Below are 16,468 nucleotides of genomic sequence, written 5' to 3'. Positions count from 1 at the left end.
CACCTTACACATGGCTTATAAAGGGGTTTAGCTTATATATCATTCTGTAATAAACCGATATAATAATACAATGTTTGTGTGATTGTTATTTTGGTTGTTGTCAAATATTGACAGGACTGTTATAATGCCAGTATTTCCCATTGATTATGTATTTTGCTAAGGACACCGGACGGGGCAGACAGCAGCTGATGTTTCTCATGACACTCAGGTGAGTTGAGGCAGAGAGGAAGCGATGAAGCGAGAGGTTTCACTCTCGCCACAATCTGTCCAAAATATGGGCTTCATTTGGGCCAAAGCTTGTCGCCTGCCTTCCGACCGTTGGCACAACGACTCCCATAGTTGGGGTGGGTACATTAGCATCTCGTCACAGATCTCTGGTCGAGGTTGGGAAAATAAAAGGGTTAAAAGTGCGCATGCGAGGTTATGCCTGCCTGCTATACCCCTGACAACAACACACAACTCAGGAAGATATGATGGCAGACTCCGGACCCAAGGAAGTAGCGGTGATCGGGAACACCGACCTCACCTCGGCAGAACTAGATAACAACATTAAAAACACGGTATAGCATCAAACGTATTCGTATTGTCAAAAAGCGAGGCATTTGGACGTAGCAAAGTTGTTAGGGAGCCTGTTTGAATGAGTTGGGTTTTCTAGGCCTGATCAATCCACGGAGTTTCGCAGAGAGCTCCACTGAGCCAGCAGCAGCTGTGGGTAGCTGCATGTGCAGGAAATGAACGCAAAAAGTTTAACAACTCATTGTAATGTCCACGTCGACACAAAGTAAAGTTAGCTAGATCGTTCTTATTAACATGGTTAGCTTGACCATTACCAGGAACAAGCTAGCTTGCTAGCCAACAACTTTTTTTCTGCTACAAAGTTGCGAATTTGACAGGAGGGGCCAGCGGTTTAAAGGAACTTTGCTTATGTTACAAGTACTAGGACCAGCTTGACCAATTATTGATGCCCATGATTGCAAACATACATCACATTATATTGCATTATTATTGTTACCATGTTATGATGTGCATTGGCCTATTCTAGATGGTTGAGATTGAAAAAGGGACGAGTCTTCTAAGAAAGATGGAGATCAGCGTTGCAGAGGCAGAGAAAAGGACTGGGAAGAATACAGTCAACATGCAGGAGATGTACACTGTTTATCTAATTGAGACACGGTAACTATGCCTCATCTGTGTGAATTCTCTCAAACTATTTGTGATAGCCTACATACATCTTCCAGGCTAGTACTACCATTTTGTGACACTGCCATAAACAGCTACTTCCACAATCACACCTATACCACCTTGTCTGCTCATAATTCCACACTGTCATTACAGGTGGTCTGGCCATGATGATGATGATGATGATGATGACTCAAACATCTGACTCTTTTAGAATAGGGGGTGGCAGGTAGCCTAGTGGTTAGTGTTGGGCCAGTAACCGAAAGGTTGCTAGATCGAATCCCCGAGCTGACAAGGGAAAAATCTGTTCTGCCCCTGAACAATGCAGTTAACCCACTGTTCCTAGGCCGTCATTAAGAATTTGTTCTTAACAGACTTGCCTAGTTAAATAAAGGTTAACAATTTGAAATTAGACACTCCATTCATTGAGAATGTGTTCTAAAAGTTTGGTTTGTTCATGAACTGCACATCACACCAGCTTTCTTTCTTACTTTTATCTAGCTAGCTTTCTATTTACTGGTTTCATTTCATGCAATCGCACACGCAATAAATGTGCGCACACGGAAATCATGTAAGCACACAAGCTATACATACTGTACACACACACACACTGGGCCTTTGTTTACCAGTGGGCCATTGAGAAGGGAGTGTGTCGGAGCCAGGCACTCAGTGCAGTTAGACTGGAGAATGCCACCCAGCTACTTATTTTCCTGTATTTAACTCTTTCCCTGCTCTCTTCCCTTCCCTTTTCTCCCTAGTCTTTGCTGCTGGATCCACATTCCCCTTTCTCTCTCTTTCTCTGTCAGTAGTGTTTCTTTCTCTCTTGCTTTATATCAAAGTGTTGGCATCAATAATTCATAGAATGTTGGATAATACTGTACTTGGTACCTTGAAAGATGGCTTAGATACTGTAACATGTATCAAATGTTTAGGTGGTACTCTTAGTCAAGTCCAGTTGTGTGACTTAAATCCTTCCCTCTCTTCTGACAGGCCGGTTGATGCTCTGACAGAAGGTATAACCCCAGACTCCTTATGGCGGAGATACAGCGAGTTTGAGCTTCTCAGAAACTACCTGTTGGTCACCTATCCCTTTGTCGTTGTTGCCCCATTACCTGAGAAGAGGGTACGTGAGAACAAGGAGGATGCCTTGGATTAAATTAATGCAGTGTAGTTTAGAAAGTGATATTTGTAGCATGATGTACTTACTACAGTACCTGTAATGCTCTGTACAACATCCAGTTTTACGTTGAAGACATTCCTGACGCTAACATAATGGTGTTTTGTCTCCTTATCAATATAGTAGTAGTTATTTGTCTGTTTCTCACAGGCAGAGATTGTGTGGCACAAGCTGTCGGCGGACAACATGGACCCAGACTTTGTGGAGAGGAGGAGGGTTGGACTGGAAAACTTCCTGCACCGAGTCGCCTCCCACCCAGTTCTCTGCAATGACAATATCTTCTATATCTTCCTCACTGAGGTCAGTTACAGATGTACTATTTTTATTTGACCAGTATTGTCGCAGCAAAATAATCCTGCAGCAGCAGTATTTGAACAATTCTTCCATTCACACTATTCCGCCAATGTAATGTTGCTTGATCGGTGGTTAGGCTATTGGCTGGCCAAAATTAGGCTACATAAAAAGTGCATTACTGTTAATATAACTGTGTGTTAGTGTAGGTTTTCAGTGAATTTATGTAAATCCTGTGGCGCAGGAAAATTCTCAGCAACAGTTATCAAATGACGATCTGACATTTGTAGCCAAGCTACTATAGACACACACCTTAACAGTGTGAATCTAGCCTGATCCTTGATCTGTTTGTGCTGTTTTGCCAACTCACTTATCAAGTGTGACAAGGACCGTAGGAGTAGGCAAAACCGTACAAACAGATCTGGGATCAAGCTCAAGTGAACCCTAATCATCAGCAAAACCTTCATTCCTCCATCTCAAGCCTACAACACTACCAGTAGCAAGTCAGAGGTGCTGTTCATAGGTTTTAACAGGATATAACCTTGACAGAAAAGAGTGATATCAGAAGCAAGGACCATTTCCTTGCTCTCTGTCTCTGTAGCTCTGTTAAGGGTTGAGAGTTTTGTAAATAATGTCTTATGAAGTAGGCCTTAAGCTTAACTCTTTACTGTGCTGCTGTAGTCGTTGTCTCATGGATCACCTTAGACCTTTAGAGTTGATAGTGTGACAGTGTGCCCCCCAGTGCCCCCATGCATCAATCTGTCCTATCTCTAATGGTCTTTGTCAAAGTCACACAGCATCCTCTCTCTGTCCAGCAGGATAAAGATTGGAAGGAAATGGTGTACGAGACAGGATTTCAAGCAAAGGTACTCACTCCATCAGCACTTTATGGTCTTTTCGTGGTTGCATTGTCCTGTCAACTTTCTTTGATAATACCTTACCGGGCGACCTCATGTGACTTTGCAAACCATAGCGGTGTAATAAAGGTATATTGTAAAGGTTGTAATCTGTGTAAAACATTTTTTTTATTTTTTTATATATATATATATTTTTTATACTTATTCTGATACATCATGTTTTAGGTCTCAAAGGTACAGTGTTGTCTAAAATTATTCAGGTCATCAATAGCAACGTCTGAACTAACAAACATAGGAAACCATTTGTTGATATTTTAATTAGTCTGTTTTTTTACAGGCTGATTCCAGGTTGAAAGCTGTGAATGCAGCATTCAGGGTGAAGAATCCAGATGGGTAGGTCATAGAAATGATCTGTCCCAAATGACACCTTAAAGGGTAAACTGTATGATAGGGCTGTCACGATACAAGTATCGCAATATTTTTTCCTTGGCAAAAAGGGCAACACGAAGCAGACCATGCTCTTTGGTCCTTTAAAAACCTGCTGTATGTAAAATGCTATGTGCCATAATGATGTTTGTGCCCAACATTAGGGCTGTTTTCCTGAAGTTAAATCAGCTTATTTTTATTTTTTTACCTTTCCACAATACGAATGAGTATCATGATACTGGTATCGTCCCGCCCCTAGTGGATATAGTGCTCTGGACTCTGGTCAAATGTAGTACACTTTATAGGGAGAACAGGGTGCCATTTAGGATCCATCCATTGTTTTCTTGTCACAGTTTTCTTTTGTGTGGAGCCAACAATGCACTTCTATCTCCATGTATTGTAACATTAATAATTTGGACTCTGTCTATACTATCCATCCCATTCCCCTTTAGTTGATATACTGCCATACTTTGTTCTGGGACTGTGGGAAGTACAGAAGGATCAGGTCAATGTCAGATCCAACGTTGACTCTTGTCTTGTTTATCTGCCTTGCTGGGAAGAAAGTGTTCATTTTTCTTCTTCTCTGGCTCTGGCATCTGCAGAAGGTTTACAGAGTTGAAACACTACAGTGACGAGCTACAGACTGTACTCTCCCAGCTGCTGAGAGTACGGGCGGTAAGTACAGGCAGCTGTCGACATATTCACACGTCTTACTGACTAGACTGACAACCAGACCTGGGTTCGACTACTATTTGATTTTTCAAATACTTTGAATGTTTGGTCTAGCCTGCCTGGAATGCCAGATGGGCGAGGTTTGGAGTTTTGGAACTATTCAATTGTTCCATTGAGCCAGGGAAACTAAATTGACCAAAGACGACGTATTTTAAGTGATTTCAAATAGTATTTGAACCCAGGTCTGTTTACTGTACTGCCAGCTGTAACATACATTTTACTGACGAGACTAGATATACAGCTAGCGTTAAAACGCATGCACTGGGCTCAAAGTTGACATGCATCAGAAGGATAAAACGCACAACTGGTCTGTCTGATAAAAGTGGATTGGCTGCTGCTGTAACACACAACTTAATGACTAGACTGGGACTAGACATACTGCCAGCTGGTTGTAACACACATAAGGGCCACAATTAGATGCCTAGGTTGTAAGTTGTAACATACAACCTAGGCTTGTGTCCCAAATGTCACGCTATTCCCTCCAGTTGTGGAAATTCACATACATTACACAGATAGACCAGCTGTATGTTTTCTGATAGAAGTGGATTTATACTTGATTTGAGAAAACAGTAACACATACTGTAGCTGCTTTACCATAACTGAACAAGGGGGGCTATGATGCATTCAACTTACGGTAGGTAGCTAGGTACGACGACCACATGTCCATAGTAAGTAGAACATTCCTCAATAAAGCGTCTGTCTGCGACACTGTACCTCACTATTGTCTCGGTTTCATAACACCATATGTAACATAACATGGAAGCAGCCGTATCAAAGAAACTATGCAAAATTTGACCTAGAACTTGACCTTCTTCATCCACTCAGAGGGTAGCAGATCGACTGTATGGGGTGTACAAAGTGCATGGAAACTATGGACGAGTCTTCAGGTAAGAGTCGTGTGTTTGGACGAAAGGGTGACGTGTGTGTGTATAAAGCTGTTGTATTATGTACTGTGTGTGTGTATAAAGCTGTTGTATTATGTACTATGTAATGACTTAAGTGTATATGTCAAATGCATACAGTGAGTGGAGTGCCATAGAGAAAGAGATGGGAGATGGACTACAAAGTGCTGGCCATCACATGGATGCGTAAGTGTTTTCAATAACCACGTTTTTATGCAAATAAAGTCATATGTCCCCCAAAAAATCATGACGGCTGTGATGGAAACAGGAAGTTTCAGTGTAATTTTATAAATGCCGACAGATCATTTGTACGTTCGACATGGTGAGATCTTTTTGTATCCGTAAAATTAATTATGCTGAAAATGTCAGTGGAAATGCCTTTATGTGCAAATATTTATATAATAACCATCATGTCGAAGTAAATCTGGAGTCATGCGATGATATGGTGTGTGGTTCTCCCACAAAATTGACGGCAGAGTTGAAAATGCGATGGAAAACTTAAGCGAAAAAGTATATTTTGTGTGCACTACTGTACTTTATCACACACATTTTTATCTTGAACAAGTCCGTTTGGTGGACGCATTCCACTAGTGGGAAAATGTGTATTTGTTTTATGCGGTTTCTGGAATATTTGCATGAAAATCTGTTACCAATTGGTTGGAAACCTACCTAGTGATACACGCACACACTGAGTTGTAGGTAAGTAGCCTTGCACAAGTTTGGCTTGTACAAGCTGTTTCTGTAGCTTGAGGCAGCAGGATGTACAAGTACACCTCCTGGACAGGACGCTAGTCTATTTCAGGGCCTTACCACCAATCTATCCACTCAATGCTTTGTCTTATCCTGTGTAAATAGTCTGTTTTTTTTTCATATATATTTTAATCTCACTTTCTATCTACGAACTAAATATACTTTCCTGCAAACTGCCTCACCCAATATGGTACAGATCTGCTATTTTTATTCCTTATAACTGGAACCTCCCTCAGGAGCTAGCCAGCTAACTAGCTACTAGCTATCAGTCTTCGTTAGCCACGGCTAACGGTCTTAACCTTTAGCTCGGACACCAGCCAGCTTTAGCTCGGACACTACCTACCACAGAGCATATCGGACTACTTCTCTCTACCACATCATCGGATTCCTGCCGCAAGCTCTGGACTATTACACCGGATCATCGCCGCTAGCTAGCTGCAATCGAGTGGCTACTGTTAGCTAACACCTCTATCCCGAAGCAAGCACTGGTTAGCCTTGAGCTGGGCACGCGCAAGGCCCATATACCAGCTAACTTCTTGGGCTACAATACCTCTTTTGCCACTTGGCCTGGACCCTTTATTGTCGACACGGAGCCCCGCCTATCCATCACAACTGGTCTGCCGACGTAATCGTCCGATGTGGTTTCAACAGGCTTTTCCGTTGCGATGTTGCCGAAGACCCATCCGCTAGCCCCGGCCCGCTAGCTTTCTGAACACCGTTGTCTCCCGCTCGCCTAACGTAGTAGCGACTACCGAACGGCTCCCTGACTCACCTATTGCTGCTCTTTGGACCCTTTGATCACTCGGCTACAAAGCTGATGCCTGCTGGACTGTTCAAAAATGCGGTACCTCTTTTTGTTTACCTGTCGGCCTCGAACTCAGGTCATGTGTATACCTAACTGACCCTTTCTGCCCATTCATCGCCATTTACCCGTTGTTGTCTTAGCTCTCCCAATCAACACCCTTGATTGCTTTATGCCTCTCTAATGTAAATATGCCTTGTCTACAGTGAACTACGGTTAGTAGTTCACTGTAGAGCCCCCAGTCTCAACATGCCTTAGATGGCTCTTTTGTCCCACCCCCGACACATGCGGAGACCTCACCTGGCTTAACTGGTGCCTCCAGAGATACAATCTCTCTCATCGTCACTCAACTCCACTGTACTCACATCCTACCATACCCTTGTCTGTACATTATGCCCTGAATCTATTCTACCAGACCCAGAAATCTGCTCCTTTTACTCTCTGTTCCCAAAGCACTAGACGACCAGTTCTTACAGCCTTTAGCTGTACCCTTATCCTACTCATTCTCTGTTCCTCTGGTGATGTAGAGGTTAACCTAGGCCCTGTAGCCCCCAGTACCACACCTATTCCCCAGGCCCTCTCATTTGTTGACTTCTGTAACCGTAAAAGCCTTGGTTTCATGCATGTTAACATCAGAAGCCTCCTCCCTAAGTTTGTTTTATTCACTGCTTCAGCACACTCTGCCAACCCTGATGTCCTAGCCGTGTCTGAATCCTGGCTTAGGAAGGCCACCAAAAATTCAAAAATGTCCATCCCCAACTACAACATTTTCCATCAAGCTAGAACTGCCAAAGGGGGCGGAGTTAGCCTGCAGAGTTCTGTCATACTATCCAGGTCTGTGCCCCAACAGTTTGAGCTTCTAATTTTAAAAATCCACCTTTCCAGAAACAAGTTTCTCACTGTTGCCGCTTGTTATAGACCCCCCTCAGCCCCCAGCTGTGCCCTGGACACCATAAATGAATTGACTGCCCCCACCATTTATCCTCAGAGTTCGTACTGTTAGGTGACCTAAACTGGGATATGCTTAACACCCCGGCCGTCCTACAATCTAAGCTAGATGCCCTCAAACATCCTGTGGCGTACTGCATCATCATCGAATAGCCCCTGCGATATGCACATTTTCAGGGAAGTTAGGAACCAATATACAGGAAAGCAAAGGCTTGCTTTTTCAAACAGAAATTTGCATCCTATAGCACAAATTCCAAAAAGTTCTGGGACACTGTAAAGTCCGTGGCGAATAAGAGCATCTCCTCCCCACTGCACTGAGGCTAGGAAACACTGTCACCACCGATAAATCTACAATAATCGAGAATTTCAATAAGCATTTTTCTACGGCTGGCCATGCTTTCCACCTGGCTACCCCTACCCCGGCCAACAGCTCTGCACCCCCTGCAGCAACTTGTCCAAGCCCCCTTCCACTTCTCCTTCATCCAGATAGCAGATGTTCTGAAACAGCTGCAAAATCTGGACCCCTACAATCTGGCCCTTCTTTTGACACTGTGTTAACAAACCTCCAAACGAGCTTCAATGCCATACAACACTCCTTCCGTGAAATGCTAGTAAAACGAAATGCATGCTCTTCAACCGATCGCTGCCTGCACCCGCCCGCCCGACTAGCATCACTACTCTGGACGGTTCTGACAGAATATGTGGACAACTGCAAATAACTAGGTGTCTGGTTAGACTGTTAACTCTCCTTCCAGACTCACATTAAGCATCTCCAATCCAAAATTAAATCTAGAATCCGCTTCCTATTTCGCAACAAAGCCTCCTTCACTCATGCTGCTAAACATACCCTCGTAAAATTGACTATCCTACCGATCCTTGACTTCAACGATGTCATTTACAAAATAGCCTCCAACACTCTACTCAGCAAGCTGGATGTTGTCTATCACAGTGCCATCTGTTTTGTCACCAAAGCCCCATATATTACCCACCGCTGCGACATGTATGCTCTGATTGGCCGGCCCTTGCTTCATATTTGTCACCAAACCCACTGGCTCCAAGTCATCTATAAGTCTTTGCTAGCTAAAGCCCCACCTTATCTCAGCTCATTGGTCACCATAGTAACACCCACCCGTAGCACACCCTCCAGCAGGTAAATTTCACTGGTCATCCCCAAAGCCAACACCTACTTTGGCCGCCTTTCCTTCCAGTTCTCTGCTGCCAATGACTGGAACGAATTTCAAAAATCACTGAAGCTGGAGACTTATCTCCCTCACTAACATTAAGCATCAGCTGTCAGAGCAGCTTACCGATCATTGCACCTGTACACAGCCCATCTGTAAATATCCCACCCAACTACCTCATCCCCATATTGTTATTTATTTTTGCTCTTTTGCACCCCAGTATCCCTACTTGCACATCATCATCTGCACATCTATCACTCCAGTAGTAATGCTAAATTGTAATTATTTTTGCTACTATGGCCTATTTATTGCCTTACCTCCCTAATCTTTCTACATTTGCGCACACCATATATAGATTTTTTTATTGTGTTTTTGACTGTACATTTGTCTATCCCATGTGCAACTCTGTTGTTTTTGTCGAACAGCTTTGCTTTATCTTGTTCTCAAATGGCCTACCTGGTTAAATAACGGTGAAATAAAAATAAAATAAAGTCCCAAGCAGAGATGCATCTGGTCCCAGTTATACAGTCTTTGGTATGATTTGACCGGGGATCGAACTCCCAACCTTCCAATCTCAGGGTAAACACTAACCACAAGGCCATTGAGTTGTAACCATGCAATTATCTCCCATATTAATCATAAAAATTTTATTGGATTACAACAGGATTGTATGTCAAAAAATGATGCAATATATAGTGAATATGTTGCCATTTCAGGCATAGCCAACCTCTTTCCTTACCCTCTGACCTCATACAGACTCACTAAAGGAGCTGATATGTCGAGGTGTTGCACAACCCCATTTCCCCCCCCAGCAACGCTGTACATATTACATGGTTCCTAGTTAAGCTATACAACACATTTGTCGTGTTTGATTTGAAAGCAGTTCATATTTGAAGCATAGTCTGCTGTAGCAGGTAGCTGACCATGAGGACTGGGAAGACTTGAGTTGTGAAGGTTCTGGGTTCAAACTGAGAACTGGCTGGCAAATAGCCAGATGCTTTTACTTTCAACTTGGGTGCTGTGTATAGTTCTCTTTGAGTGACATGAGTGGTCTCGGCCCTGTCCTTGGAGTAGTAACACGCACCCACACCTCGGAGTGATAAAATGATTAGCCCCTACCCCGTCACTGATGGTTACTAGATTGTAGGACTCAATTCTAGAGGTCAGGGGTCACAGCGCTTGGCCACTGAGGCGTATCAAGGAAGGCAGCATTTCTGTCAACGTTTGAGTGCCAAATGGCTCCCTATTTATTCCCTTTGGGCCCTGGTCAAAGGTAGTGCACTATATAGGGAATAGGGTGCCATTTGGGATGCAGAAACCTATAGCTTTTAAAGGGATACTTCCCCGGAGTCAGAATTACTCATGGATACCAGTCTCTGTGTCCATTTTGAAGGGAGTTAGCATTGGCTCATGAAACTAACACTAACTAGCATTAGTGCAATGACTGAAAGTCTGTGGGTGTCTACTAGCATTTGCGTTAGTTAGCAACTTCCTTCAAACTGCACGCAGAGATATAAAAATGGTATCCACGAGTTCATCTGACTCTGGGGAAGTAAAGCATATGTAGTTCCCCATCCCTCTGTTAAAGGTGTGATTGTTGGGCTCCCCTCTTGTCTACAGGTATGCTGCTTCTGTAGATGATATTCTGGAGGAGGAGGAGCACTATGCTGATCAGCTGAAGGAGTACCTGTTCTATACTGATGCACTAAGGTATTTACTACACTGGGACTTCTTCTGTAGGCCAAGTACATATCACTATATAAACCAGGGGTGTCAAACATGGTTTGAGTTAAAACATTTAAAATATTTTTTTTGGGGGGGGGGCAAACTCAATATACTTTATAATGACTAAAATCTAATTGAGAATGTGTAGAAGGGATAGTTTCTTTGTCCGTCTTGCTAATAATCACTTTCCTGAAAGCAGGTAGGGAGCATCGAAATTTAAATAATGATGGATGGAGGACTATTTTTAGCAAATTTTGACTGCAAGGCAGTACATCCAATTTTGATGCGGCCCTCCAGACCTCATTGAAGATGGCCCCCGTTACAAAATAGGTTTGACACCCCTAAAGATCATCATGCCAAATCACTAGTCAGTGTGCCCTAGGTTGTATGTGTTATGTAGGTAGCTTCACATCCTCACATTACCTTGCTGAAGACCTGTGTGGACAAAATTCCCAAGGCAGTCATAGTGTACTCACTGAGCCCCCTCATTGAATCTATAGAACAGCCCTCTGACCCTGTGTGTATGGTGCATAATGATCATACATGTACAGTAGCAACCATAATAAGCAGCTAGGCATCAGTACATCCAGTAGCAACCATGATGATCAGCAAAGGCCTCTGTTTCTGCAGGGCGGTATGCAGAAAGCATGAGTTGACACAGTTTGAGCTGGAGATGGTTGCACTGGACCTAGCCTGTAAGAAACAGCAGAAGGAGGAACTGGTCACTGGGGTGAGTTGTTATATACAGTACCAGTCAAAAGTTTGGACACCTACTCATTCAAGGGTTTTTCTTTTTTTCTACATTGTAGAATAATGGTGAAGACACTATGAAATGACACATGGAATCATGTAGTAACCAGAAAAGTGTTAAACAAATCAAAATATATTTTAGATTCTTCAAAGTAGCCACCCTTTGCCTTGATGACAGCTTTGCACACTCTTGGCATTCTCTCAACCAGCTTCATGAGGTAGTCACCTGGAATGCATTTCAATTAACAGGTGTGCCTTGTTAAACGTTTATTTGTGGAATTTCTTTCTTTCCTTAATGTGTTTGAGCCAATGTGTTGTGACAAAGTAGGGTTGGTATACAGAAGATGGCTCTATTTGGTAAAAGACCAAGTCCATATTATGGCAAGAACCGCTCAAATAAGCAAAGAGAAATGACAGTCCATCATTACAGTCCATCAACACATGAAGGTCAGTCAATCTGGAAAATTTACTTTTAACAAGACACACCTGTTAATTGAAATGCATTCCAGGTGACTACCTCATGAAGCTGGTTGAGAGAATGCCAAGCGTGTGCAACGCTGTCATCAAGGCAAAGGGTGGCAAATTTTTTGGTTACTACATGATTCCATATGTGTTATTTCATAGTTTTGATGTCTTAACTATTATTCTACAATGTAGAAAATAGTAAAAGTAAAGAAACCCTTGAATGAGTAGGTGTCCAAACTTTTGACTGATACTGTAAGTATTCAGACCCTTTACTCTTCAGTACTTTGTTGAAGCACCTTTGGCAGTGATTACAGCCACGAGTCTTCTTGGGTATGAAGCTTGGCACACCTGTATTTGGGGTGTTTATCCCATTTCTTCTCTGTAGATCCACTCAAGCTCTGTCAGGCTGTATGGGGAGCGTCACTGCACAACTATTCTCAGGTCTTTTCAGAGATGTTCAAGTCCGGACTCTGGCTGGGCCACTCAAGGACATTCAGAAACTTGTCCCGAAGCTACTCCTGTGTTGTCTTGGCTGTATTCTTGGGTTTGCGGTCCTGTTGGAAGGTGAACTTTCGCCCCAGTCTGAGGTCCTGAGCACTCTGGAGCAGGTTTTTATCAAGGATCTCTCTCTATACTTTGTGCCGTTCATCTTTCCCTCGATCCTGACTGGTCTCCCAGTCCCTGCCGCTGAAAAACATCCCCATAGCATGATGCTGCCACCACCATGCTTCACCGTAGGGATGGTTCCAGGTTTCCTCCAGATGTTACTATTGGCACTCAGGCCAAAGAGTTTATTTTGCTTTCATCAAACCAGAGAATCTTGTTTCTAATGTTGTGAAAGTCTTTAGGTGCCTTTTGGCAAACTCCAAGCGGGCGGTTATGTGCCTTTTACTGAGGAGTGGCTTCAGTCTGGCCACTCTACCATAAAGGCCTGATTGGTGGAATGCTACGGAGATGTTTGTCCTTCTGGAAGTTTCTCCCATCTCCACAGAGGAACTCTGGAGCACTGTCAGTGACCATCGGCTTCTTGGTCACCTCCCTGACCAAAGCCCTTCTACCCCGATTGCTCAGTTTTGCCGGGCGGCCAGCTCTAGGAAGAATCTTGGTGGATCCAAACTTCTTCCATTTTAAGAATGATTGAGGCCACTGTGTTCTTGGGGACCTTTAATGCCGCAGACATTTTTTGGTACCCTTCCCCAGATCTGTGCCTAAACACAATCCTGTCTCTGAGCTCTACGGACAATTCTTTCGACCTCATGGCTTGGTTTTTGCTCTGATGTGCACTGTCAACTGTGGGACTTTATATAGACAGGTGTTTGCCTTTCCAAATCATGTCCAATGAATTGAATTTACCACAGGTGGACTCCAAACAAGTTGTAGAAACATTTTGTTTGTAGACTGAGGGGAAGAAATGTATTTAATCCATTTTAGAATAAGGCTGTAACAAAATGTGGGAAGAGGGCAAGGGGTCTGAAGTGTGTGTGTGTGTGAAGCTGTCATCAAGGCAAAGGTTGGCTAATTTGAAGAATCTCAAATATTCCATATGTATCAGTTTTGTTGTCTCCACTATTGTACAATATAGTGAAAATTGTAAAAAAAAAAAAAAAGAGTAACCCTGGAATAAGGAGGGTTGTCCAAACTTTTGACGTGTGGGAGAGACTACTCGACTAAAAAATCTTAGTCGACCAACAGCCTAACAACCAAACAATCGACCAGTCTACTAATTGGGGTCAGACCAAATACGAAGTGTACAGTAGGGTATAGTTTGCCATTTGGGAATGAACCCAGTTTCTGAAGAGACATGGAACTCACCAGAAGATAATGACACAATAGCTCATCACATATATAGTAGCAAGCACGGAAATGCGTACATTGAATTGTATCAAAGAAAAGTTAAGCTTATCAAACCCGACTGGCCAGATGGAATGTTTCTTTCCCTCCCTGTGTTCAGACTGTGCGGACGTTCTCACTGAAGGGGATGACCAGTAAGCTGTTTGGCCAGGAGACTGCAGAGCAGAGGGAGGCTAAGTTACAAGTGTTAGAACAGCAGCTAAAGGAGGGAGAGGAGGCTGTTAAAGAGAAGAACACCGAGAGCGAGTGAGAAACCCTCATTCGCAATCTCTTCTGTCTCCATCTTTTTCCACTCTCTCTTGCTCTGTTGATTTGTTTAGCATGTTATAATTGAATCACTACATTTGCTGCTTTGAAAGGTTGACCAGCTGACCATAATTGTTCATTTCAAATATTTGAGAAGGTTCTAAAGCAAGACTTTGTCTCCCCAGTGAGTTTGTGAAGACTGCCTGGGTAGACATTGAACGCTTTAAGGACCAGAAGGACCGGGACCTGAAGGAGGCCCTAATTAGCTATGCGGTCATGCAGATCAGCATGTGCAAAAAGGTAGGTGACACCTCCCCACAGATACTTAAAACATATTGCGTATTCTGCCTGGAAATGTTTATTTTGTGTCATTTTATCAATTCCAAATATGTTGTTAAATACTTACTGTGCTACATAATATATTTTTTCTCTCTGTTTCTGTCTCTCATTCTCTCTTTCTCAGGGAATACAAGTGTGGACCAACGCAAAGGAGTGTTTCAACAAGATGTGATCTTCAAGGCCAAAGCCAGACCCTTTAAACAAACTGCCAGAACAGGCTTATTTTCAGGGTTCTCCTCCTGGAGCTTGCATCCCAAATGGCACTCTTTTCCCTATATATTGCACCACTTTTGACCAGAGCCCTGTGGAGTCTATGCACTATATATAGGGAATAGTGCTATTTTTGGGACTCATTCCTGGACATTCATTCTGCTGAAGTAGCCATGGCAGCATACTGAGAGGTGTTTTGATCAGTTATGCACAAGAAGAGAATCAGTTTATTCCTTTTCTATGTCTTTATAATGTCTGATTGCTGGCTGCTTAGATTTGTCCACTTGCAATTGCAGTTTTTTCTCAAATGTATGCGTTTTTTCGTACACATTTAATTTTGCTGAAACGTGGATTTTGTAAGGAAAATCACTAAGCACTTTCACTGTTTATAGCGATGCCAAGATATGTGGACTGAAGCTAATTTTCCAATGCTGCCTTTTACACAATGTTCAAAATAAGGTAATGAGATTTGTTCTATAAGAAGAATATTCTTTACTTTTTTGTTATTTTCATGCATACTTTACTGATTGTGCTTTTTTGTAAATGTTTTACTCTTTTGAGTGGACAGTGTGGTTGGTATATTGAAGTTTCTGTTTTCTCTACTCTCTCATTGCATTGTCCCAGTGTACTAAAGTGGTTCAACCTTTTCAGATTTTTTTGTATATTTAAAGGCCTTACTTTACTTTGCCATTCTAGGTTGTCATTTCTGAAGAGTGGGTGGTTCAGTGTTTTGATAAATCTAGCCAAAGGAATAGGAAGGTCACAGGAAAGACAGGATGTGATAATTGCCTTATGTTGGTGCTGTATGTGTACTGGGGATGTGGTCCAAATGGCTCCCTATTCCCTATGTAGTGTACTACTTTTCAAAAGGAGTGCACTACATATAGGGAAGGGTGCAATTTGAGACAACACCAGGCCTCTTGTAATTTTAGTTCACTCTAAGGGCCAGGGGAGGAGGTATAATGTTAATCATTAATTTGGGATTTGATCAGAGCACTGGCAGGAAATTATACTGTTTATGTGGTTGTAATCATTGTGCCAAAAATACACTAATAAATATGAAGTCTAGTTATCAGTCCTTAAATCATGTTTTTACTCATGACACAAAACGAAGTTTGAGAATGTGTAATATATATGTATATACACTACCAGCCAAAAGTTTGGAAACCCCTACTCATTCCAGGGTTTTTCTTTATTTTTTATTATGTTCTACATTGTAGAATAATAGTGAAGACCTCTAAACTAAGAATAACACAAGGAATCACGTAGTAACAAAAAAATTGTTAAACAAATCTACAGTTGAAGTTTACATACACTTATGGAGTCATTATAACTCATTTTTCAACCACTCCACAAATGTCTTGTTAACAAACTATAGTTTTGGCAAGTTGGTTAGGACATCTACTTTGTGCATGACACAAGCAATTTTTCCAACAATTGTTTTCAGACAGATTATTTAACTTATAATTCTCTGTATCACAAAAGTTTACATACTCTAAGTTGACTGTGCCTTTTAAACAGCTTGGAAAATTCCAGAAAATGATGTCATGGATTTAGAAGCTTCTGATAGGCTAATTTACATAATTTGGGTCAATTGGAGGTGTACCTGTGGATGTATTTCAAGGCCTACCTTCAAA

The 16,468-nt window shown here is 42.3% G+C and overlaps 1 protein-coding gene across 1 annotated transcript; it reads left to right on the top strand.

Moving 5' to 3' along the window:
* Positions 1 to 413: 413 nt before the first annotated feature.
* Positions 414 to 15,909, top strand: LOC115155645 (sorting nexin-4). The gene is made up of 14 exons (XM_029702484.1): positions 414 to 560; positions 1,043 to 1,173; positions 2,170 to 2,302; positions 2,507 to 2,656; positions 3,466 to 3,513; positions 3,842 to 3,897; positions 4,533 to 4,605; positions 5,488 to 5,549; positions 5,685 to 5,750; positions 10,866 to 10,955; positions 11,601 to 11,700; positions 14,137 to 14,282; positions 14,468 to 14,582; positions 14,746 to 15,909. The coding sequence occupies exons 1-14, from the start codon at positions 471 to 473 to the stop codon at positions 14,791 to 14,793; spliced, it is 1,308 nt and encodes a 435-aa protein (XP_029558344.1). The 5' UTR covers positions 414 to 470; the 3' UTR covers positions 14,794 to 15,909.
* Positions 15,910 to 16,468: the final 559 nt, after the last annotated feature.

The sequence above is a fragment of the Salmo trutta genome, chromosome 20 (genome assembly GCF_901001165.1).
Source record: "Salmo trutta chromosome 20, fSalTru1.1, whole genome shotgun sequence".
In the NCBI taxonomy this organism is placed as follows: Eukaryota; Metazoa; Chordata; class Actinopteri; order Salmoniformes; family Salmonidae; genus Salmo; species Salmo trutta.
Note: the sequence above shows the minus strand (reverse complement) of the source record. Positions and strands in the feature narration are given on the sequence as shown.